The sequence below is a fragment of the Heloderma suspectum genome, chromosome 5, assembly GCF_057233095.1.
Source record: "Heloderma suspectum isolate Gila_16-S chromosome 5, 16-S_ref, whole genome shotgun sequence".
In the NCBI taxonomy this organism is placed as follows: domain Eukaryota; kingdom Metazoa; phylum Chordata; class Lepidosauria; order Squamata; family Helodermatidae; genus Heloderma; species Heloderma suspectum.
The window spans coordinates 94,481,964-94,508,559 of NC_139462.1; the positions used below are offsets into that span (position 1 = coordinate 94,481,964).

A 26,596-nucleotide genomic window follows, 5' to 3' on the forward strand; every position below is an offset into this window, starting at 1 on the left:
TGTTTTTAAAACCTAAAACTATTTTTAAAAGCAAAGGCCTACATTACAGTGTGCACACTCCTGAACAAAAAGCTCAGCAAGTTAGCGCATGTGTGCTCAGGCTGACACTTTCACTGGGAGAACTTTTCTTTTTTCCTTTTTTGGGTAATGAAAAAATGTCTCATTCCTTATCTTACAAAAAGTGTTGTTTATTATAAAATGATTAAAACACACAAATCAGGTTTCCTAAAACAATATAAAATTATGATGAGGATTTGTTAAAAGCCTGTATTCCAGCAACATGTTAAGCACCCTTTTGTTCACAATGACATGCTCATGTACAGATCATACCAATCCACACAGAGTGGGTGACAAGGTAGGGAAAGGTCTCTAGAAGTCCATAGGAAGCAATGGCTGAAGCCCCTGTTTTTCAGTTTTATGCTTGCTCTTGTTCATCTGTTTTCTTCACAATAATGCACCAGTTACCATGATCATAGCTTGAACTCAATATGTGAACCTCAGGCACATTTTCCTCAAGCAGAGAACACAGCTCGCCTTCCCGAAAAACATGGTAATAGCGCATGAAAGCTTTTGTATCCTGTCGGTGAACAGCGTGGTCTCCCACAGCCACAGCTGAATCTACAATAGACTCACCAGAGCTAGGAGATGAAGTCCTTTTCAAGTGCTTGCCAGCAAAAGAATGACGATTGCCTTGACCGATATAACCGTTGTTTATATTTTCTATCGGATGACTTGGAAACGAGGTTTCTCCATTGTTGCTTTGAACCAATGCAGGTGGCTCGCCATTGAAATCACTCAGTGACCTCGAGGCTGTCAGCCACTCCATTTTTTTGCAACCCACATGCTTCATAAACACTTCATCATAGTCATCCAGTCGTTGCTCTTTCAGCAATGGACCTCGGCAACCTAAGTCTAAGCTGCAGTGCCTCGATGGTTGAACAGATACAGTGGCACTGTTTGTCCATTCAACTGTGTTCTTCAAAGGTTCCACCTTCTCATTTTCCTTTCTCAAGGCTGACTCATCGAGAGATCTGGACGAAAACCAGGAACGAAAAGATCTCCCAAGGGCACTGTAAAATCGGTTTTCTTCCTCTTCTGAAATTTTCACACAGCAGGCTTCAGCTAAGCAGCCATCAGGCCTTTGGGAATGTTTCTGATCAAGGGTAATAGGGTAACTGTATTTGGAACCCATTAGTTTGTGTGAATGCACAGACTGAGATTTTACAGTATGTGCAGGATCAGTCTTATGTCCAGCCTTGTTGGATTCAAAAAGCAGCTGGGAGCACAAGGCTTTGTTCCATGGAACAAACACATCTTGTTTCTCAAAGTGCCGATTCTTTTGTTCCATAGCCCAGACGTAAATCATCATTTGGCCTCCAGGTACAAGAACCCTGGCCATTTCTTTTATTGCTTTGATTCGTCTTTGTTTTGTGGAGAAGTGGTGAATCACTGCAAAAGAAGCAAAAATATGTTTTCTGCTCAGGGATGTGTAGATTCTGTGCTACAAATATTAAAATTCTGCCCCAAGAAAATCTCAATCCTGCAGCCTGTATAAATACTGCAAGTCTGCATTATGTCTATTATTTTGCATAATTTATTCTGGAATTGTACTATTTAGCATCATATGATCTTGTTTTGCAAGTCATAGGAGGGCCAAGGAACTATGGAGGTCACTAAATCCCTATCCTCTGACTAGGGATGTCCGTTGTTAGAAAATCTGGCCCTTTGGGGGGCCCAATGGATCCCTGCTGCCTGCCTAGGTCCATTTGCATTCACAAGCCCAGCCATGGGTTATTCCTGGAATCCAGGAACTTGGGGGGGGGGATAAAAAACTGCACAAATTGCAGCTGCAAATTGCATAATTTGCACAAATTTCAGCCACAATTTGCACAAATTTATGGCTGTAATTTGCAGCTACAATTTGCACGGGTTTCTTTTTACACACACACACACAAAGGAAAATCCACAAGCTGGCCCAACTCGATGCAGATCAAGTCAGGCCAGCATACAGGAAAGCAAGCTGAAGTCCAGGGAGCTGAGCTGCTGAATGCTCAACGAGCTTCACCCGCTGACAGATTTCTCTGACATCCCTACCTCTGAAACCAAGAAAAGTTAATTTGGCTAGCCTTCTGATTTCCAAGATTTCAGCAGGCATTGCTCCCACCATAACCTAATTACTTAATTAGTGTCTTGCAGATTATCAATTTATAATGAAAAAATTCATAATCAAATCAAATTTGCTGGCTGGGAAATGCTGGAATTTGCAGTCCAACGCTGGACTGCACCTTGTTAGGGAAGACTGGTGTAGAAGAAACTGAGCTAGATGAACTAATAATAGAGCCTGGTAGAAGGCAGTTTCCTATGTTCTACTCTTCTTATACTGGGCAAATTGGCAAACACCAATGTAGAAGTGTGTAGGGTATATTCTTCATATTTCATATTTTTTCAGATATTCATTTTTTCCCTCTTACCTCCCACAGAGATGATTGCATTGAAGCACTGACCCCGAAAAGGGAGATTAAGGTTATCACAGGTCATCACTTCGCAACCGTTATTTCTTGCAATCTCAACCAAAGGGCTGCAATAATCGCATCCGAGGTTATACACCTGGCTGTTGACACAGAGATATTTTCCAGTCCCACAACCTTAAAAACAGACACACAACAACAACAGCAGCAGCAACAAACTTTGTTACACAGGTAACAGAAATATAACATAAAACCATGCACAGCTCTATTGCTTAAGTGTTCAGCTTACAACTGAACACTTAATAAAGAATAAAACTAACACTTAATACAGAATAAAATTATGTATATGCATGCATCCTCAGAATGAACATTAACCATTTTATCAGAAAAGAAATATTGTTCCTTTCACCAATTTCAATAAAAAGTCACTTTTAAATTATATTTTCAAGTAAATGCTTGAATTGCCTTCTTCAGTCAGCTCTGCACAATATTACTTTAGAATGCTGCCATCCACACAAATAGTGACCATTTTGGATGGCCATCAAACAGGGCTTGGCGTCAAGGGTTGGCATAGTCAAGCACCAGCCAATGGCCCACAGCCTGGAAGAGGGCACATAATTGACCCAAGATGCTGGACCAGTTTCCCATTTCCCAATAGAAGTGTCAGCAGGACTAAAATAGAAGTACAAGAGACCTCACACTCATCTGGCTCCTCCAAACACACTTCCATTGAGAAATAACAGGCCCCGGTAGCAGCCTCTGGGGTAAAGACCTGTTTCCTGCTGGAAAGAGCATGGGAGGGAACAGAGTAACATGTTTCTTTTAGCCCTGAGAGTTTCTTGGAGCTCAATGGAGTAGCACTGCCCAGCAACCTCTTGGAAAATTGCTGCAGAGGTTCCTGCGATATCACTAGAGCTTCTAGGGCATCCTTCCCCAATAACACGCTCTTCAGATGCTTTGGGCTACAACTCCTATCATCTCTGACCTTAGCCCATGATGGCTGGAGCTGATATGAGTTGTAGTCCATAATATCTGAATGACACCACGTTGGGAAAGGCTGCTCTAGGTTGATTGTGTTATTTCTTAGTTCGAGAGATGCCTGGAGAGAGTGGAGCTGCAATTCCCTCTACTCCAAGAAGCCCAAGAGACTCTCTGCTTCATGGCCTCTAAGCATCTCTGTCGAGAGAAAATGGGAGCTTGCATCAGAGGACTCTGCAAGACAGAAAACTCATGTTTCCTGCTGGGAGAGATGCCTGGCAAAAGCAGAGCTGCAACACTTTCATGGGCTTTTTAGGTTAGTCAGCACCTGAAAAAGCATGGGAAAAAAGTTCCTTTTGTGCTCTCCTCCTGGCATGGATCAAAGCTCTTGCAATTACACTGGGCAGATGATGTTATATGGGATTTTACTTTTGTAAGCAGCCTTAGGAGAGGTCCTGCCCTGAAAGAAATATTTTAAATAAACAAATGAAATTAAAGTTACATTTGCCCCATACAATCTGGCATGTGCTTTGGCTAGTGTCATTAAGAAAGTACCAACTCTTCTCAATATATTGAGTGTCCCAGTATTGGAAAAAAGGCAGGATATAAATATAAATATAATAATAATAATAATAATAATAATAATAATAATAATAATAATAATAATAGATCCTTGTTAAAAATCAAAACAATCTATCACCTGGAAATCTGTCCAATTAGTTCCCATTTTTACACAAATGGACAAGCTATTTTTCTCTAGTACCTTCCAAAATATAATAAATACAAATGGAAGTTAACACAAAATGTTAAATACTCCATTCCACTCCTTCTCCCACCTGGCTCTCCATTCCCCCAACCCCAATGCTTAGTCAGCATTCTGTACCACTGAGCACGCTCAGTCCCCATTAATCTGTTTTCCCCTCCTCGAGGAGTCTCTGAACTTCTGCAAACCTTTGGGTTCCTCCAAGCCTGCTGATATCACCCTCTTGTGCATGGTCAGACCATTTAGTCTATATAAGGACCAGCACTCAGAGAACTGAGATTGCTGTTGAAATTGTATAAGAAAATAAAAAAATCATGATGTAATAGATATAGAATATGTTTCTTCCATGATATATATATCATAGAAGATGATGTGTATACACACACACATTATATGTTAATAATATTAAAAATAAGTGATTAATATTAATAAGTGAATTAATAAGTGAATTATTAATAATAAGTGGAATACATCTTTGTGCTAAAAAAGAACATACCTATATCAGCAACGAGGCTGCCTGGCTTTTGCTCTAGTAGAAACTGTCGAACACGAGGCCATGCTTTGCCCTGTAAATCATTGAAATAGGAGGCTGTGCTTTTATAGACGCTATGTACATGCTGCTTTTCTAGCTGGAAAGCCTCATGTTCCATCCTACAAAAAAAACAAAAAAACAAACAAATATGCATTAAACGACAAATATGCATTAAATCTGAGAAACACAGCAACAGAGGGGGCCAATCTCCCATATACACCAGTAGTATTTCAGATTCTTATGAGGACTTCTCTTCAAAATGTTAAAAGGGAAGAGTCCCCCAGCTGTTCCAATCAACATCCCTCACTGTCCAGCCAATTCTACATACAAAAATGTATTATTCAATTCCCTCCAAAGTTTATTTGTTGCGGAACAAGCCTGTTGCTTGTTGCATTCCCTCCGTGGCCCCAGTGAGCAGTTCTCCCATCTCTTTACAGGTGCAGTCTGCTACTCGCCTTCTGCAGCAATGCCTAGTGTGGAACTGCAGCCAGACCCCTCTTTTCCTCCTTAACTGGATTTTTTCTGGTAAGGAAAAGAGATGGAAGCTGCAGTGGGAAAACATGGGAGAGCTGCACATCGATAACGACATCATCTGGATCCCCTATGAAATTCCATGAAAGAGGCAGGGTGATTGCACGATAAAAGCCTAATCTGGAAGCACCCTTAGGACTCCATCTATTACTATTTTGCTCTGCTCCTATGTCACCATGGTGACATGGCTGCCACTGTTTCTGTGTAGTCAGGGCTCCACTTTGCTGCTGTACCAAGTCGTAAGTCGCAAGTCCATATATTGCCTGGATTCTATGATTAGGGTTGACACCAGTGTTACACCTCTATTCTGACAAAGGACACTGGTGTAGGAACCACCCAAACTCTCTGGACGACTCACATGCTTGCCACTTCCCACTGCCTTTTCTGACATCCAAATTTCTTTTTTACCTTTTCTCTGAGAATAAGCTGGGAAAGCTTTCTTTACTTCATGGACTCTAAGGGGATTGAAGTGCAAGGGCTGCAAACACATAACTGGACTTCTTGAAACAGCTAAAAGCCTCGGCTGAAATTACCACTTTACACCAGAAAAAACTGAAAGTCTAGAAAAGCCACAACTTTTATTCACCCAAAGGAGGCTAAAGCTGGTTTAGCCATTCATCTCCAAGGAATCAAATAATACATAAAGGAATGCAGGAATTACACAGTAGCATCGACACACAAATCAAATTTCTCAATTTTCAAATACTTCCTTAATCTCAATGCTTGGAACCATTTAAAAACAACAACAAAAATCTCCACTGCTGATGTTAAAGTCCATTAGTGGTACAGTTTACACTGGTATGAGCAATAGAAATATTAATTAATTATCTAAATATCAAACATACATATGCTTTAAATTCATAAGTAATCATATAGCCCAAGTTTACTTGAAAGTACATCCCACTGAGTCCAATGAGGCTTACTCCCATGTAAGTGTGGGTAGGACCGAAGCCTTAGGGCGCAATCCTATGCATGTTTAGACAAAGAAAAGGCCTACAAATTCCAGCATGCCCCAGTCAGCATAGCTAGCTGGGGCACGCTGGGAGCTGTAGGCCTTTTGTCTGTCTAAACATGCATAGGACTGTGCCTTTACTGGCTTAAATATCACAGCAAACCTGGATGTACAAGAACAATACTTTGAAGCTTTTGTTATCTGATCACTAGTCTGCCATTACTAGAGATGGCAGGATGATCTGTATATTGCAAGGAATTCTTAATGCGTGCATGTGGGGGGGGTTGTGTGTAGTGTGCTCTGCGCAAAGAGATACACTGCAGCCTCCTACAGGATCCCTGGCAGTGTGTGCCTGGCCATCCAAACCGGGTGCACAGGGCAGGTTTTGCTCTCATCACAAGAGTGTTACTTTGTCCCATAGAAACCAATGGGATCCACTGAGAATCTAGCCTGCTCCCACCTGCAAAGCCCAATTCCTTAATCCAGCTTCAGTGTATTGGTCATTCAATAGCATGGGTGGGAAACTGGCAGCCCACAGGCTGGATGAAGCTCATGGGAGCTCCCTAGCTGGCTAACAGCCTTCCCTCCTCGCACACACACCCCACCTACACAGCAGTTAAGCCTTTTTAAAGGCTATGGGGTGGTGATTGGGGGGGGGTCACAGCTTGGGAGGTGAGATTTAACCCTTCCCTTTCTAGTTGTAGCCCCCATGTAAATCCCCCCTCCAATAGGAGGCTTTTTCCATGCCTCATTGCTGTGCTGAGGTGGAGTGGTGCAGGCATGCATGTGTGTTTGTGTGAGAGAGAGCATGTGTTTGTTATTTGTGAGAATGTGCACGTGTCAACGCGGATGAGGGATAGCCCTGCCCACATTTTCCTTTGGACTCACCCACTGCTGGCATGCAGTTTCCAGAAGGTTAGCCACAAGGGAATGCAGGCCTTAGGCTAAAAATGTTCCTCACCCATGTACTCCAGAGTTTTACAGTAGAGTGTGATGAAAGAATTGGCTTTCAGGTCTTTTATTTATTGAGGATTCCTTTCCCTCTCTATCCAAAGGGCTCAGGCTGGTTAACTTATTGACCCTTATCTAATTTTATCTTCACAACATTCCTGTCATATAAGTTAAACAGTGTGACTTTCTCAAGTCCACTGAATACATCATGGGCTTTATCATACTGCCTTTCAGTCTGAACAAAAATACCTCTTGCCTCCAGATTTGTATTCCTCACAAGCCTCATGTTGTCCTCATTCCTGCCCACTCACCTACCCTCCAGGCCTAGTGGCATTTTGTCCTACTTGGTGGTTCATGGGGTTTTTATTGCCCATGTCTCAATGTTCTATTTTCCAAAGAGGATCCATTTGTCATTTCCATCCCATACACTCCTTGTTCTTTTGTGGTTGCTGTTTTAATTTCTCACCCTGCCATCCTGCTTTTAGCATTCAGCACAACTCATGACCCACTTAAGCTTTCTTCTGCTTAAGCCCAATCAATCTCATAGAACTCAGTGAACATAAGTCGTCTTCAGTGGTTCATAAATAGCGGCCAAAGTGTCCTTTCCACTCCATTGGAAACCTTTCTTTCCACCCCTGCACATCTTGAACAGAAATGGAAAGAGCATACCTGCTCACACTAAGTGCAAACCACTTAACATAATTGCCAGCTTATGCCAACATTGCATTGTACTACCTTCGCTAAAGGTGAAGTCCTCAAGCAAAGCTCAAGGTCAATACAAATGTGCTCCAATAGTGTAAACCAGGATTTTTTAAGTGGGTCATTTGATGGAAGTTTGGGGAAGGAGGCTTGAGTAGTTCTGGATGGATGGGTGAGTGAGTGAGTGAGTGAGTGAGTGAGTAGTGTGTTCCCTGCAGGATGTGATGAAGTGCAATTCATGAGGGCATTGAAGGAAAACATGTCACAAAGTTATTTGAGAACCCCAGACAGAAATCATAGCAGTATCCCTCAACTGCGGACCTATATTACTAAAAGAAATACAGAATGTTTTATTTAATGAAGCTTGTAGCTCAGTCTTCAGGTGGGTGGGCTGATTGGGCCAAGTGCCTCCTTGCATGAAGGAGGTCTATGTGGCTGGTTCAATAAACATGGAGAGCCATGTCCCACAGTGTCCCAGCTTGTAGGCAGCACAGAAGAATTTCTGCCACAGGTGTTGGGAGGGGTCATGTGAACCTCCCTCCATGGTACTTTTTAAAAGCAGTTGCAGGGAGCCCAATTTAGTTTGGGGCCACAGTCCTGGGGAAGTGGGATGTAAGCCTTCCATCTCTGTTAGGTTTGGCACCCATCAAAACTGACATCTGACTCATCCAATATTGTCACATATTCCATGAAGTCAAGAATGTCATGTGTCGGTGGCAATTTAGCTTTTCTGACAGCATTATTATGGTGTCATTTATTGAGCCAGGAAAGGAGGGCCGCTTACCCCCTATTCCTGCAAACATCACCAGCAACCCAAGCAGCACAGCATAGATTCTTCTGCTGACCACTTGTAACTGCAGGCCTCTCCAAGCATAAACACAAGCAAGTCATCTGGTGCAAAGTCATTGCCTAAAACTGTTGAGCTGAAGCTGAGCTGATGAAGAACTGGCCAATGCGTCATTCATATACCTTATCTAACATTGTTTAAAAGTTACAATACTTCATGATGCTTTTTTAAACAGTCAACATTTTTATTTTTAAAACTAGTAAAACAAAAATGACAGAGTAGAACAGCACAGAGGTTTATAACGTTATGAGGTTGGTGCAGAAGACAAAGGGAGGGAAACTTTTCTTACATTCATAATACCCAAACTCAGGGCCATTCAATAAAATTGATTGTCAGTAGATGAAGGACAAACCAAAGGAATTATATCTTCAACAGAAGGCAAAATTGACTTATGGAATTCAATACTGCTGATGACCTCTAGCTTGGGGGCTTGACAAAAAGAATTTGACCAATTCAGTGAAGACACAGAGCAATCCTAACTCCCCTTGGACAGTTTTGTGAGAGGGTTAGGATGCAGTGGGGCTGCCTATCCACCAACAGAGGGAATACCCACCAGCATTTCCTTGCCGAAGGCCCCTGTTACACCTACAGAAAGCTCCATGGTGTAAATCAGAGGTGCACAACCTTTGTTCCCAAGGGCCACATGTGATACTAGCTTGGGGGTCAGCGTGCACATACGCACACATTTCATTTCACTTCTTTCATTTATATACTACCCAATAGCCAAAGCTCTATGGGTAGTTTATAAAAATTAAAAGTCAAAACACAACATAAAATCTTTAACATACAAAATTTAAAACAATTTAAAACAGCTAGAAGCAACTAACAATAAAACACAAACACATGATAAAGCAGCTGATATTAAAAGCCCCATCATACGCCATGAAATGCCTGGGAGTAGAGGAAACTTTGTGCCAAAAATATGACAATGTTGGTGCCAGGCAGACGTCAGCGGGGAGAGCACTGGGGGGGCACCACCAAGAATTGTGGGGCCACCACCCTTGTTGCCATCCTCCAAGCCTCCCTCAGGGGAGGCACTCAGAGTAGGGCCTCAGATGTTGATCATGGTGTATGGGTAGATTCCTACCAGGAGAGGTGCTCCATCTGGTGTCAAAGCCAGCACCTTGAATTGGGCTTGGAAACATTCAGATAGGCAGTGCAAGCAGAACAGAATTGGTGTTATATGCTCAGACAGACTTTCTGGTCCCCCCATTTTGCACAAGCTGCAGCTTCTGAACTGTTTTCAAGGGCAGCCCCCACACAGAGCGCACTGTCGTAATCTAACCTGGAAGTTACCAGAGCATAGACTACTGAAGCCAGGTTATACCTGTCCAGGTATGGTCATATATGTACATATGCATGCATGCGCGCACACCAGTGATCCTGATACTGATAGCTCTTTCCTTGCTGCTAGCAGCAGTGGGTGGAAAGCAATATCAATAAAGATCTTTGGGGGAGGGAATGGAAAGCTTTCTCCAGAGGGGAGAATTCAGTGGCAGCACAGGTTCAGGGCACCCTTGGGAGGACACTCTGCATCCCTGGTGTAAATCTACCGCTCGCCCCAAGGCAGGGCATTCTGGGGCTGGGTTGGAGATTGCTTTAGATCTGCTGGATCCAAATCCCTCTGGGTCCCTCAGCTATGCTGTCCTGGGACTGGTGTAGCTAATTGCCCCCACCCCCGCCGCTCCATTGATTTCAATGGAGGAGGGATTCCAGTTTACACAGATCCACTGGTAAAGCTTCCCCTCTACCTACTTCCCAATCTGGCTGGCATATGGTGGCGAGCTCCCTCGCCCCATCCCCAATTAGGACTGCTCTCATAACTCTCATAGCTAATAGTTACATCCAGGGAAATCTCCATATTCAGAGGCCATGTACTTCTAATTACCAGATACTGAAGATAAGAGAGACCCTGCCATGCATTATCCGTTTCCAAAAGCCATCTGGCTGGTCACTCTTAGGTACAGAATCTTGGACCAGATGGACCTTTGCTTTGATCCAGCAGGGTTCTTCTTATATGCTCACCACTTAAAGAAAATTCTTATACACCCATGCCCTAAGCATCCACAAATTTCTGGCTTAGCTCAGTAGCCAGCCACTATCTGTTGCTGTTGTTCAGTCATTGTGTCCGACTCTTCGTGATCCCATGGACCATAGCACGCCAGGCCTTCCTGTCCTGCGCTCTCTCCCGGAGTGTGGTCAAGTTCATATTCATTGCATCAGTGATGCTATCTAGCCCTCTCATCCTCTGCAGTCCCCGTCTCCTTTTGCCTTCCATCTTTCCCAGCATCAGGGTCTTTTCCAGGGAGTTTTCTCTTCCCATTAGGTGGCCAAAATATTTGAGCTTCAGCTTCAGGATCTGTCCTTCCAATGAGCACTCAGGGTTGATTTCCTTTAGGATTGACTGATTTGACCTCCTTGCAATCCAGGGGACTCATAAGAGTCTTCTCCAGCACCACAGTTCGAAAGCATCAATTCTTCGGCGCTCAGCCTTCCTTAGAGTCCAGCTCTCACAGCCATACATTACTACTGGGAAAACTATAGCTTTGATTAGATGGACCTTTGTCAGCAAGGTGATGTCTCTGCTTCTTACTATGCTGTCTAGGTTTGCCATAGCTTTCCTCCCAAGGAGCAAGCGTCTTTTAATTTCATGGCTACAGTCACCGTCTGCAGTGATCTTGGAGCCCAAGAAAATAAAATCTGTCACTGCTTCCATTTCTTCCCCTTCTATATGCCAGGAGGTGATGGGGCCAGATGCCATGATTTTAGTTTTTTTAATGTTGAGTTTCAAACCAGCTTTTGCACTCTCCACTTTCACCCTCAACAAGAGGCTCTTTAGATCCTCTTCGCTTTCTGCCATTAGGGTGGTATCATCTGCGTATCTGAGGTTGTTGATAATTCTCCCAGCAATCTTAATTCCGACCTGTGATTCATCCAACCCAGCGTTTCTCATGATGTACTCTGCATATAAGTTAAATAAGCAGGGCAACAATATACAGTCTTGTCATGCTCCTTTCCCAATTTTGAACCAATCGGTCGTTCCATGTCCGGTTCTTACTGTTGCTTCTTGTCCCTCATACAGGTTTCTCAGGAGACAGGTAAGATGGCCTGGTACTCCCATCTCTTTAAGAATTTGCCACAGTTTGTTGTGATCCACACAATCAAAGGCTGTAGCGTAGTCAATGAAGCATAAATAGACGCTTCTCTGGAATTCTCTTGCTTTCTCCATGATCCAGCGAATGTTGGCGATTTGATCTCTAGTTCCTCTGCCTCTTCGAAACCCAGCTTGTACTTCCGGCAGTTCTCAGTTCACATACTGCTGAAGCCTAGCTTGTAGGATTTTGAGCATAACCTTGCTGCCATGTGAAATCAGCGCAATTGTACGGTAGTTTGAACACTCTTTGGCATTGCCCTTCTTTGGAATTGGAATGTAAAGTGACCTTTTCCAGTCTTGTGGCCACTGTTGAGTGTTCCAAATTGGTTGGCATATTGAGTGCAGCACTTTCACAGCATCAACTTTCAGGATTTTAAATAGCTCAGCTGGAATACTGTCATCTCAGCTAGCTTTGTTGTTAGTAATGCTTCCTAAAGCCCACTTGACTTCACACTCCGGGATGTCTGGCTCAAGTTCAGTGAGCACACTATCATGGCTATCAGGGACATTAAGATCTTTCCTGTATAGTTCTTCTGTGTATTCTTTCCACCTCTTAATCTCATCTGTTTCTGTTAGGTCTCTGCCTTCTTTGTCCTTTATCATGCCCATCTTTGCACAAAATATTCCCTTGAGATCTCCAATTTTCTTGAAAAGGTCTCTAGTCTTTCCCATTCTGTTGTTTTCCTCCATTTCTTTGCATTGTTCATTTAAGAAGGCCTTCTTGTCTCTCCTTGCTATTCCAGGAACTCTGCATTCAGTTGCATTTATCTACCCCTTTCTCCCTTGCTTTTCGCTTTCCTTCTTTCGTCAGCTACTTGTAAAGCCTCAGCAGACAGCCACTTTGCTTTCTTGCATTTCTTTTGCTTTGGGATGGATTGAGTTGCTGCCTCCTGAACAATGTTATGGACCTCTGTCCATAGTTCCTCAGGCACTCTGTCTATCAGGTCTAATCCCTTAAATCTATTCCTCACCTCCACTGTATATTCAGAAGGGATATGATTTAGGTCATACCTGAATGGTTTAGTGGTTTCCCCTACGTTCTTCAATTTAAGCCGAAATTTTGCAAGAAGCAGCTCATGATCTGAGCCACAGTCAGCTCCAGGTCTTGTTTTTACTGACTGTATAGAGCTTCTCCATCTTTGGCTGCAAAGGACATAATCCATCTGATTTCGATATTGACCGTCTGGTGATGTCCATGTGTAGAGTCACCTCTTGTGCTGTTGGAAAAGAGTGTTTCCAATGATCAGCGTGTTCTCTTGGCAAAACTCTATTAGCCTTTGTCCTGCTTCATTTTGTACACCAAGGCCATGCTTGCCTGTTATCCCGGTGATTTCTTGACTTCCTACTTTAGCATTCCAATCCCCTATGATGAAAAAGACATCTTTTTTTGGTGTTAGTTCTAGAAGGTGTTGTAGGTCTTCATAGAACCTATCAACCTCAGCTTCTTCAGCCTCAGTGGTTGGGGCATAGACTTGAATTACTGTGATGTTGAATGGTTTGCCTTGGATTCATACTGAGATCATTCTATTGTTTTTGAGATTGTACCCCAGTACTGCTTTTCCCACCCTTTTGTTGACTATGAGTGCTACTCCATTTCTTCTAAGGGATTCTTGCCCAGAGTAGTAGATATGATGGTCACCTGAATTAAGTTCGCCCATGCTTGTCCATTTTAGTTCGCTGATTCCCAAGATGTTGATGCTCAATCTTGCCATCTCATGTTTGACCACCTCCAGCTTACCCTGATTCATTGATCTTACATTCCAGGTTCCTAAACAATATTGTTCTACTTAATCCTTCCTCATATTCTCTATATATGACAGAACACTTGAGGGAGGGAGGAAATAGGTGAAATCAAGCTGGGGCTTTCTGGAACAGATGGAAGCAGCATAAGCCTCTGCATGGGAGAATGGGGGGTTGGTTCTCTTGGTCACATTGAGGTTTGGAGCAGGTAGAAGCATGGGACAGTTACAAAGCTTGGAACAACCAAAGAGAGATCTCCCCACAACCCCACCCCAAGGGGTAGGGAACCTCAGGCCTAGGGGCCAGATCTTGCCCTCTGGGGCTTGACTAATTCTTAATTTTTATATAGCACCTAGTAGTTTTAGGGACAATCAAATAATAATTCAGCAGCAGCTGCCCACAAATCTGTTACTCGACTGCACTGACGTTCTTAAGAACACCATCCATCTGGAAGCGCTCTCTCTCACACACACAGCAGTACTTTCTGACAGAACAATTCTCTTCCTTGTTTATTCAAAATCATTTCTATGAGCCGGAAAGAGGGCATTTTTTAGCCTCTATGTGAAGTGGAAGCACATTGGGTAGGATGAATACTGTAATATTTGTGGGCCTTTTCTGTGAGGAAGTGAGTCATTAGTCCTTAACATGTAATTATAGCAGAAATGCATTCTTTTTTGGTTCATTTAAAGGCTAACAACACTTAAACTATTTCTGCAGAACTTTTGGTTGGCTTTTAAAACTTTGCTGAAGACCTACATGGGCTCAAGTTCTGATAAGAGGTCAATGGCAAGGAAGGACGTACCCTAGCCAGAAGGGCAGTGTCTAGGATAGTTAAGAAAGATGGGAACTCCAGGGCTTGGGCACGTGGGTTAGGCTCTGGTGAAGGAATGCTTATAAACCAGTTACTCTCTGCTATGGGTAGCCCTTAAGACCCAGCCACTGCATCTATTCACAGATCACCCCATGTGAATAGAAAAGGGAATCTAGGGCATTTCAGATTCCAGGGAAATGTAGCAGACAGCCATGCACTGATTTGGGTTCCTGATCAGTCTAGCATCTGTATCTGACAACAGAGGGTATCCTGACCCAAGTGAGCAGCAGAGTGCTCATCCCTTGGGGTACAGAAAGGAGCTCAAATTTTACAGGAGCTAAGGCACAAATTAAAGACAGTTTTGCGCAATGCAGCCTTGATGCAGTTATTTAAAACAGCAAGGCCTCATTTACATCTGTTCATTATTCTGCCCATTAATTTCAGTACAGTGTCTGTGGGCTGTTTTACACAAGGAATTTATCGTGTGCTCATCATTCCCTACTCACTCCCTACTTCTTTACATGGTGCTGTGATCCTCCAGTTTCACTAGTGTGTCTAAAGAGCACTTTCAGCAAGTTCTTTTTAGAGCAGGGAAAATGTGGTGTTTAATTGTAAAAGCAAAAGAAACCACTTTTTCCACATGTATTTGCACTATTCTGCTATACCACAGTGCCACCTAGAGGTTATGTAACAGAAAAGCAGGAAAGGGAATGCTCTTCATGTTGCACTCAGATCTCAATTCTGCGATGAAACCAAAAGTAGATATAGCAGATTAACAGCTTCATGTGAAAAAGCTCCCAGAGCAGTTTGGCTCTTAAAGCATAGGCAGTCATGCTTAGGTAGGGAGGTACCTACTCATTCTGCTTCATGAGTTGAGGGGCCTTTGATGGTTTCCTCCAGGCAAGGAACATGCTCAGAGTACGGAACCATTCTGAGTAGTTAAGGCCAACTGTGAAGGAGGATTCATAGTCCTTCCATTTAGAGGCCAATTGCTCAGTGTTGATGCCCTCCAAGATGGCGTTTGGGGTTCAAAAATGGGACCTGAGAGACTTGAACCAACCTGCATAGAAAGCCACAAAATAGCAAGTCCCCTCTTACAGCAACAGATCACAACTAAGGACCACTGATATCTTCTCTGTGCCCTATGAGCCTTGCCATGACCAGATCTAAATGGACTGAAACTTTTCACCTCATGACCAGCAGCAGCTCCCTCAAATTCATCTGTCTCTTTTCCTATTACTAGGAAAAGATCAGGCCAATCTCCCTTCCTTTCCCCATTGCCACTGCAGAACAGCAGAAGCAAGAATGTGCACCAAAGTGCTCTCATTTTTATAGCAATAAGAACACAGAAAGCTGCCTTATACTGAGTCAGATTCCTGGTCCATCCAGACCATTATTCTCAACACTGACTAGCAGCCGCTCTCCAGGGTTTCAGGCAGGATTCCTTCCTTGCCTTACCTGGAGATGCAGGGGATTGAACCCGGGACTTTCTGCATACAAAGCATGTGGTGAACCACTGAGCCATGGACCATGTGCTATACATTTGGAGGTTGCTTACACTTCCCTGATAATAACATTGGTCATGATAAGAGAAGCCTACATACTGCCTTCAAAGATCAGAAATTAATATGACTGCCAATTAAAACAGAAGTAGGTCACCAGCTCCAATGGTAGATGTTTGCTTCCATATTAAGAAAGAGGAAATACTGCTTCATGAAAACCATGGCAAGACCAGGCCTTACAAATTCAAGCTTGACTGGTGGAGGAAAAGATCTAGGAGAAGACCTCTTCTGCTTCAGTGGGTACCATAAACAGAATGGGATAGAAACTCTGGCACCTCTCTTGAGGAACACAACAATTTACATTGAAAACCAAGCCTTCCCCAAAACTGAGTCCTAGAACTTCTACATTTTGCTCTAGTAAGCCACTGGTCATGAACTTTTGAGAACTAATTTTTGAGAGAACAAATGGGAAGCCCTCTCTCAAATGTAGACTCCCCCAACCTGGTGGCCTCCATTGTAGTCCAGTGTTGGACTACAACTCCCATCATCCCCAGCCAACATGGTGTCTGGGGCCAGTGGGAGTTGTAGTCCATCATATGTGGAGGCCACTGGGTTGGGAAAGGCTGGTAGGGTAATTCTTGTTTAAATGTTGGTGTTGAAAATAGCCTTCTTTCAAAACACTAAGGGCACAATCCTATGCATGTTTAGACAGAAAAAAGTTCTACATAACTTAGTATGTCCCAGCATGGCTGGCTGGGGCATGCTGTGGATTGTAGGTCTTCTTTCTGTCTAAACATGCATAGGACTGAGCTCTAAGTGAAAACAGACTTACTGGCCACAACAAACACCATATTAGGGATCCCCCACTCTTGCAACCAACCTTTTCTAGGTTCCACCTTCCCATTACCCACAATTCAGCCTTATGATAAAAAAATAAATATATTAGAAATGGTCGACCTTTTGCCCTTTAATGACGCTCAGGTGTCAGGCTCAGGTGTCCTGCCTCAGTAGGCCACCAGACAATCAGCAGGGGAAACAATGCAGCATCAGTTGTTTCCCTGCCCCTGCACATGGCAGGTGCATAACCGGGATTAACCTAATTACCCATGTCTCATCACGGGTTGCTGTGTCATCCGAACCCAGCATGCAGCATGGGTGTAGTGCATTTTCATCCACCCTACAACCCATACTGCAAGCAATGGGTTGTAGGGTGGGTGAAAATGCACTACACCCATGCTGCACACCAGTTTTGGAGGACACTGCAACCCATGGCTCAGGTAATTAGGGTAATCCCAGTCATGTGGCCAGCATGTGTGGGAGCTGGTGAAACAACCAATGCTGCATTGCTTCCCCTGCTGATTGTCTGAACACGGACTCTATGTCATGATAGGCTGCTCTCAGCAAACAGAGCTATAGGATTCCAGGATTTATATTACCACTGTTCCCATGTAGACCAGCCTTTCCTCAACAGGTCAAGTACTGCTGTCCTCAGAAAAGGCCCAGCCTATTCAGATGATCAGATCTCACCCTTCTGGCAGCCAACTGCTCTGTCTAGAAACATGGCCTCGAGGACCGTACTTTCATCCAGCCCTTCCCCAACTCTAGGGCCACCACCTTTTCCTGGCAGAACTCTGTGCCCTTAAACAGTTCATGACCAGCAGAAAGATCAAAGGTTCAGGTTTACCCCAGACTCGATCTTTAATGCTGGGAAAACCTTCAACTGTTTCATTCTTGCCAGTCATTCAGCTTTTAAAAGCATATGAACCCTGCCAAGAAAGGGAGGATTGCAAACCTGTTCCTCACAAACCACATGACAAGGACTTTTTACTGAAGATAAATTTGGGACTTCAGTAGGGTTTTTATCAACCTACAAGATTAGAATCATTCCATAAAGATCTTAACTCTGTGCTAAGATATTTAAAACTATGGTATTAATTGCTTTTTTAAATGAATTGCATTATAGATAGACTTTATATAAAGTTGCAATTATAGTCAGTGTTTGTTTTTTAAACTCCCATCCTGTTCACAGTGAGATTAAAAGTATGGTGATTATTCTTTGAAGTTGCCCAGCTAATTAAAAGTGTATTTGCTGCTACTGACTTTTTAATGTGAATGAATATACTATCTCCTGTGGATGATTCATGCATTGAAGTATCCATCACATTTTCCAAGCCACTCTGTTGTTCTTGATTAGATTTTATTATCCAATCCACATAATTAAATATTAACAACACAGCACTGAATTTGGTTCTCCATCAATGAATTATTCAACATTTCCTCATTGTATATAAATGATAATGCTTACCTTGTTTTGGATTCAACCTCGGACTGGGGACCAGGGCAGTAATTGAAGAAATGGAGGACTGAGTGAATTAGGGGGTGGGGGGAAGTTCATGGTAGATGCTGTTGAGGAAATTCAGATTCCTTTCATTTCAGCTTTCATGGACTGCAGGGCACTTCATCAGAAGCATGAAATATTGTCCTAAGTTACAGGTGCGTGTGTGTGTGTGTGTTTGTATGTATACACACACACATATATATATACAGACACACACACACACACACACACACACGGTTGTAAATGGTGATGTCAAAGGAAAATCAGATCAGAAAGTACATTATTAATAGTGGCCATTAAAAAATCTGTTCATCAGCTTATTTGACACATGCAGTGTGATAAGAAACCTTTATCCCAATTGATCTGAAAATACATGTTCTCCCTGAAGCTGAAGTAACTGTGGATAAGTACATCGTCACAGAGTTTGGTGGCTAGATGTGCTATAGTACCATTAGGGAAGATGTTCCTGATGGCTATAGTCCATCTTTGTGGACGAAAGGGCCTCCACATCCATGGCAGCTAGGATGTTTTCTGGAAGATTGTCAACAGACTGTAGCTTCCCCAGAAAGTCAATGGTGTTCTGGTTGTAACTTGGAAGTATTGGTGGCATACCTTCTTAGCAATTCAATCTGACAAGGCAGCTGGGATACTTTTTTTCAGATTGAGACCCAACAACCTTCATTCATTACTCTGTAACATCAAAGCTAACTACAATGTACCACATACAAAGTGGCCTTTTATGTCCATTTGGAAGCTTTAGATCAGGGCTGTCCAATATCAAGTCAAGGGGCCTTATTAATCCCCTTGGGGTTCCCAGTGTGGCCCACACTGTCCCTACCACACCGCACAAATTATTAAAACATAACCAGGGCTAGAACACAATGTCATTAGGGATTCTGTGGGTCTGATTCACCAACTGCTACTACTGCATACCATAGCCACAGCCGCTCCTCTCTATTCCACTTGGCAACACCCATGTCAAGGAGTGTGGAAATTGTGTAATCTCCAGTGTGATAGCCTTTGTAGCCAAGGGGAAGGTGCAGGATGGGAGAGGAGCATCTTTGGAAAAGAAGAATGACAGAACAGGGATATTTAGGCTAGCAGGATTTGGGTTGGGGACAGCTTCTTTGGCACATGAAATAATTTTGGAGGTTAAACAGCAGGAAGTGGGAGAAGAGATCTTGAATTATGAGATGCTAAGGTTTGAGGGGGGAGACAACTAGCAACTGGAATACTGGTGAAGGGATATCAGCTGACAAGATGTGAAAATGTGGTGCAGTGGGGTTTATTGTTTTATTTATTTATTACATTTATATCCCACCTTTCTACTAAAAAATAGTGCTCAAGGTTAGCTGACATGGGGTACGTTTAGAAGCTAGCCATTGGTCCTGCTGCTGACCATCTCCTCCATCAAAATTGGATGTAGGGTTGCAAAATTATCAGTCTGGTCCCTTGTGCCTATTTGAATTTGATACTGCTGCTTTAGCTAAATGTAGCAGTCCACTTCCTAACAGGATGGGTTGCTGGGTAAATCACACTAGGAATGTAAAGCCTAAAGTGGCTTCCTACTGCTTTCCAAGCCAAATTCACACTACTGGTTTTGACTTGTATAGTCCTAACCTGTGATAGTTTTATTATTTGCTTGATAAGTAATTACACCTCTTCTCCTAAAACAGGATTGACACTAAATCTCTCTCTCTCCAAAAAATGGTTCCCATAGTTGCTACAGAGAACCAAAAGGGTTAAATTTAGCTTGCAAACAAGTTAAATCTAACCCTCGTAGTGCTCTGTAGCACTACAGAGTGGTTTGCTATTGAATTTCAGTGGCAAACCAGCATTTTTTTTTCTTTTTAAAGAACTTGGGGGGGCATTCCGCAGACTGCACATTGTCCCATGGACTGCAGCCCATGGGCAAAAATGGACCTCCTGCAGTTGCCCAACCCTGTCCTAGGCACCATCTACATGGCACCACTTTCACCCCCCCACCCTGTTGCAACCGCGCAGCAATGCAGCTTCGAACTAGCATCCCCTGCGATACACTCATGATTTACTGAGGGCTTCCCTAACAGTGCCCTTTTTTTGCCATTATACTTATATGTGCATCTATGCAGTCCCATGAGCATGGGGGTGCAACACTTCAGTGGCTGTTTTGTATTTTAGGGGCTCTGCTGTGTCTTTCTGTCCCTCGTTAGGTAAAAAGTGCGTGTTTTGTGCTCCTTCATTTCCACGCCATCTCTTTGTCAGTTCCCCAGCCTGAGACTCTTGCGATGGTTCACACTCACAAGCGTAAGCGGTACATGCCTACCCATCACTCCGAAATGGTGGCTGGAGCGATGTTGGTCCTCCCCCGAGACCCCCCCAGCCCTTGGGCACTGAGTCCAAAAGCAACCATTGCAAAGATACAAAGCTGCAAAAATGTGCAAAAGCGTGATTAAATAGATGAAAACTCATCTCTGTGCCTCTGTAACTGCGCAGCTGCAAAGGGATGGGGGGAACAAAGGGGCGTCACAGACTGACACAAGCACTGCGCTCACCTACAACACACCCATCACAAAATGCGTAGTCAGTGTGGGAAAGGGACTGATGGCTCGCAACCGCGGGAAACCTGCAGCAAACCAAAAACACTGGAGCAAAATGCCTCCTTGGAAATCCGCATTTTCCAGGAGAAAACCACGGATGGCTGCGAAGTGACGACTGTGTCGTCTAATCAAAAGGATCTCGACTCACACCCACCCCGAAGTAAAAGGCTCATGTAGATGGCCCCCTAGAATAATGTCTTCTTCCATTTAGTTAACTATCTTTGTGCCTGGTCATTCCCTCCATTTACATTATGCAGCCCAAACCACAAAAAGTAATCAAAGGATACTTGCTTCTGAGCTACCTTTCTCTGATAGTCCATTTTCCCCATAACTACTAAATCCCATAAACTTAACAACCACCAATATTAGTTCTGTGTACAGGCAGACAGATTTTGTGGCATTAAAGAAAAGGCAGAAATTTGGGGAACACATTAGATGCAAACAATAAAAAAGGCCTGTGCAGATGGTCAAATTGGGTAGAAACATTCACAGGGAGGGGAGGACTGGGATTGTCCCTAGTGGCCCCAATCCCTCCACTACACATTAATCAGAACTTCTACATGGGCCTATGTATGTACATCCCCGTGTATGTAGATCCCGAACATGGACAAAGGACACAGATCATGTGCTCAGAACTTACATATATGGGGTTTATGAACAGAGGTGACTATACAGGAATTCCAGTCAATGGGCTGGATCTAGAATTGGTCAGAGCAGATCCACTGTAAGTCAGTGGGCCTTATGCCCAATTGATGTCAATGGCTCTGGTCTAAGTAGGACAAAGACTTGATCCAACCCAATGTGTCGAAATCAGGGGTGGAGCCATGAATCTGCCTCTGCCCCCATGCATACATACATTTTAATCTAGTCTGACCATCTGCACAGGGGGTTCAATGAAACAATCCATCATTTGACTGCATCTGCCCAGTGGTTGTTTCAAAATGACTGTTATTCATAGCCCTGTCATGCCTGCTCTTTTGAAGTATATGAAGTCATACAGTGATGTCCCTTTCCTCAGGGGCACTTGCTAGTAATTAGGAGTTCTTGGTGAAGATACACCCAGCAACCTGCTGAGTCTGCTAATTCCTACAGATATTGCTACTGATTAAATCTCTTTTGGGGCTTTTACCAGAGAGGCTTAAAACTCAGTAGCTATAGATCCTGAAATATCCTATCATTTTTTTAGCAACTCCTTTGATATTTGTTTTTGGCATAGAACGTAAGCAATTATAGGAAAACGCTGAAGGTTTTCATGCTAGGCCTCTAAAGTGTTTTGCAAACACTCATGCACATTGATTGCCTCTAGCCCTTTGTCATGTCATTTCTGGAATCCTGATTCACACAGTCAGAATCATAATCACATGCATGGTTCACATCACCAGGCAAAGTTGAAATAATGATGGGTGAAATGGAATTTTATCCTCTGTACCTTATCTATCCTAGCAGCAACACTGAGATTATTCTGCTCACCTCTTTCTTTGCAAACCGGAAAAGAATGAATGACCTAATTTGGTAAGATATTTTAACGCTCTCTACTGCTGCAGAGCAGAAAGGTCCTTTTGTTGTCAATTGGCATTTCTATTACATAACCTCAAAACCAAGTACAAAAAGTTGATAACAGAAGGAACACATGCAACTCATAGTCAGGAATGGAGAGCTAAGTGTACCTTGCAAGGGGGCACTGTAAAACAGCAAAAAACTAAGTAGTCTAATATGTTTAAAATTAAGTGAATGGTTTTGATAAAGTGTAAAAGCAAGCATCCAAAGTGCTTGGCAATTATCCCAGTGCCTCTACATTCACTGGCCAAAATACTGGCAGGAAGGAACAGATTTACTTCTGAGCAATTGGAGAGAAATCTGCCTATACAGTTTTCCTTATGTCTCCAATAGTTTGAAGAGACGGGTAAAGACTTTACCTTTAAAAAAATGCTGAAAATGCAGGGAAGGTGTCAGTCATGTTCCTGAGAAAGCCAGGCTCTGCATCACCTTCATGGCTACAATCCTACATGCACCACAGTTTGCATTAAGGTGAAACACACAAAAAACCCTCTCACCCATGTACCTAACTTCATTGCTAAATACTTCCATTATATTATGGGATCAGGTCTTCATAATTGATTTTATTAGAATGTATATGCTTCCCTATAACCACATTGGCTCTCAGGACATGTCTCTCTTTTTAAAAAAAATCAGTATAATATCAAATAACAGCCCAACATATAATTACAATTAAAATCAATATAAAAACAACCAGAACGCTAAAAATCAACCATGAATCCAAACAAAATGCTAGGATCACTCCCCAAAGATCTGCCTAAAAATAAGAATATCCTTCGCAACCCTCTGAAAGACCAGAACATCTGCTTCCTTTTCTGTGGAGGACATTTCACAGATAGGTACCACTACTGAAAGAGCCCTGCTCTTGGAATTGTACTTTTTACATCCATAGGACCAGCTGTTCACAACAAGTCAAGAATACCACATAAAACTATAGCAGGAGAACGATATAAATGCATATGGTTCTCACATGCATTGAAAGATAGTAAAAGAAGAGAAAACACTAGAAAGATTATAAAAATTACATCCACAGGAAAAGTAATGTCCAATTAATTTTTTATTGAGTTTTCCAGGATTGTAAGGGGCAGGGAACCCTGGGTTAGGAAGCACCATCCAGTTGCAAAATAAAAGGGGCTTCATATAAAATATTTTAAAATATATTACAACAATATACAACAAATGTATTAAAACCAATACTATGCATGTTGTGTTATTACTAAATATAACTCCCTAAAGCTTATGAAAATGAATACTGGGGGGAAACAACACTATAACACTGATCTTAATGGCATAATTAGTAAATATTTCTAAATATCTGCAAGTCTATTAAGATTTAACAAGTTTTCCCTTCATGATAAATTTATCCTAATTCTGAATCCTAGCATTATAAGGCCACTGAATGCTGCCATCTAGTTACATGCACTTCCATTATGTAATGATGCATTGTTTAAAATTTCAATAAATAAGGTTCACTGTTTTGCATTTAACACATTTGCTCTCACTCCCCTAATAATCCCCTGCCACACCCAATAAACTTTAGAAATATCCCCACCACCACCACCAAAAGAGGATGGTTTAACAAAACTGCCACGAAGCAGACTTTAAAAAAGAAACATGAAAAATACAGTGCTACTGGGAAACTGGATAAACAAGGCACAGTTTAAAATGGTAGCATATGGCTACCATGTTCTATGGAAGGAAAATGTATTTGGTGCACAGATATGCAAACACAAGGTAGAGACTAGCAACAGAAGGCAAAACCAGCAAGGCATCACCTGGCCACCTGCCACTCCTGGCAAAGTGACCAGCACACACACCCAGAAGATTATTATCACTTCTATTTGTCTGGAAATGAAATCCTGCTACTGAACTAAGCTGGGGTGAAATTATCCATGGTGAAATTATTCTACCTGGTTTCTCCAGCTGTACCACATTTATGTTTCCTTGCCACATCTATCTAACACCTCCTCCCCCTTCACAGAGTAAGGGGATCATGTTGATTTTCCTACATAAATATCACTTCTGTGTAGGAAAAAGGCATGTGCAGAATCGCATGTGCCAAACACATGTCATTTCTGATGCAGGGGCATCTCAATAGATGCAGGGCTATAGCTCGGTAGTAGCACACATGCTTTGCATGTAGAAGGTCCCAGGTTCAATCCCCAGTATCTCCAGATAGGGCTAGGAAAGAATCCTGCCTGAAATCCTTGACAGCCATGGCCAGTCCCGTGTAGATAACTGGGCTAGGTGGCCCAATACTCTGGCTCTGAAAGGCAGCTTCCTAGGCTCCTGTTACCTACTATTTTATAATACGTGAGAGTGACACAGCCCAATATAGATTGACACATACAGTCATGATGATGTGCACATCTTTTCCCATTCAGAAGTTGGATCCATATAGGGAAAATGGCATGATGAAACCACAGATGAAACATGAGAAACAGCAAGAGGGCGACGAGTGGAATAAAGTGGACATCTGCAAGGCAACAAATTAAAGTTTTCCAAGCTAGCCCAGCAGACAAGAGTCAAATAGCAGAATAGTTAACAGCCTCCAACCATGAGGATGCTACAGAGCTTCAAGAACAAACCAGCCTCAAGAACCGAGACCCACCCACTTCTCTTCAAAGACCTGAGCTATTTTAAGGTTTTTGCAGAATGCCAAACGGCAACATAGATCAAAGAAGGGAGGGAAGGCTGCAGCTGCTGGTATGAAGACATTTCAAGTCTAAGAGGAGGTGGTGGGATGGATTAAAAAACAAGAGGGAGAAGTTAGTTGTATGAGGCAATGGTACACAGAGTGGGAATGATGACATTTTTAACAGCATCTCTGGTGAACAGTTAGGCAAGAAAACAGAAGGACTTTAAATATGCACAGATGATCGGGATCTTTTAGTACTTCAGGCATGCAAGCACAGACAGACATATAGCCTTATTTTAGCATAATATATAATCTTGATCCGGCTTTCTTACAGCCCGATCCTAGACATGTGTACTCGGAAGGTGTCACTGGGTTCCTAAGCAAATGCGCTTAGAAATGTGGTCCCCTTACGCCATTCAAAGTCTTAGAAACAGCCCGACACCCTCGTCCAGGGCACGTTTGCAAAGAGGATACAATATGCAATGCTTTTCCGTACAGACGAGCAACCGTAAGCATTCTAAGAGACCCGCCGGCAGCATGGCATTCAAACGATGGAGCCACTGCGGTTTGCTCGTCGCCCGGGTCCCGAAAGAGCCGCCTGGGTTTTCTTCCCCCTTTACCTGCACCCGCCGGTAGGAGGCAGGGAAGGACCCGCCTCAGCCGCTTCCTCTAGCCGCTGCGCACCACAGGCTGCCGGCCGCAAGCAGCCGCCGCCGCCGCCGCCGCCGCATCCCGCCCTGAGAGGAGGCGGTTCCTGACCCGGAGCGGCGTGCCGACGGCGGAGGGTGCGGGGCTCCCTTCGCCAGCCGGGCTCATCCCAACTCTCTCCCGTGGCAGCTCGCCTCTCGGTCTCCTGCTGCAGCAAGAAAACGCTGCCGCCGTGCCTCGGCGTGTGCGCGCGCAAGCTTGTGCCTGGGTTTTCTGTCGGGGTGGGAATGCGCCCCCCAAGCGGGAGACAAACAGCGGCTGGAGAGCGCGCGCACAGCGCCGGCTCGGCTTTGCAAGCGGGGGGGGGGGGGAGAGAGAGTGCAGGGCAGGTCTCGCGGCAAGCCTCGGCGCGGACGGAACGGCGCGCAAGAGGAATGCTAATAGGCAGCCACGGGTTTCCGGGAGGGGCGCTCAAGCCAGGAGATGGCGAGGGAACGCAGAGAGAGGGAGACAGACAGAAGCAACGACAACAGACTGCGTGCGGACGGAGCAGAGTGTCCATGAGGGATAGGGGTACGTTGGAAGAGGCCTCAAGGAAAGTACCCTTTACTGGGGGCCCTCCCCTGGTAGCAGTGGCTAGGGTGGCATGCTGCCATTTTAAATTTCCCACAGTGCCCTGGAGTGACCCTGGGTCAAGAGCATTATGGGAAATGTTAAGACCCAGCTACCATCCTGGAGGATCAGGCAGGCGTCAAAGCCTGTGGGCCCTTCCAGGGCCTCAGAAGCTGCCCAGAGGCGGTGGGTGCTGATGCTGGGCCAGATACCCATGGAAGAAGACAGTTCCATCTTTCTTGGGAGGTGCAGAGGGTACCCTCCATCTGGTCCTCTATCTTTGAATGAGCCCCAAA

At 43.7% G+C, this 26,596-nt stretch overlaps 1 protein-coding gene across 2 annotated transcripts; it reads right to left on the reverse strand.

The window, feature by feature from the left end:
• Positions 1–142: 142 nt before the first annotated feature.
• TRMT9B (tRNA methyltransferase 9B (putative)) lies at positions 143–26,360 on the reverse strand. 2 transcript variants are annotated; one of them, XM_084860304.1, is made up of 5 exons: positions 25,661–25,779; positions 24,753–24,878; positions 4,706–4,860; positions 2,472–2,645; positions 149–1,449 (listed from the first exon to the last, which is right to left on the reverse strand). In XM_084860304.1, the coding sequence occupies exons 3-5, from the start codon at positions 4,857–4,859 to the stop codon at positions 416–418; spliced, it is 1,362 nt and encodes a 453-aa protein (XP_084716430.1). In that variant the 5' UTR covers position 4,860; positions 24,753–24,878; positions 25,661–25,779; the 3' UTR covers positions 149–415. The 2 variants fall into 2 exon arrangements, with proteins under 2 accessions (XP_084716429.1, XP_084716430.1); XM_084860303.1 differs by lacking the exon at positions 24,753–24,878 and having other exon boundaries at positions 143–1,449; positions 25,661–26,360.
• Between the last annotated feature and the right edge of the window lie 236 nt (positions 26,361–26,596).

Bases quoted from the DNA above. Each gene is read 5' to 3' on its own strand.
- TRMT9B (XM_084860303.1), bottom strand. From the start codon at position 26,250: ATGGACACTCTGCTCCGTCCGCACGCAGTCTGTTGTCGTTGCTTCTGT. The intron at 4,861-25,660 runs GTAAAGGGGGAA...TTTTTTTTGTAG, and splicing joins CCTCCTACCGGCGGGTGCAG to GATGGAACATGAGGCTTTCC. The intron at 2,646-4,705 runs GTATGTTCTTTT...TCTGTTTTTAAG, and splicing joins CAGCCTCGTTGCTGATATAG to GTTGTGGGACTGGAAAATAT.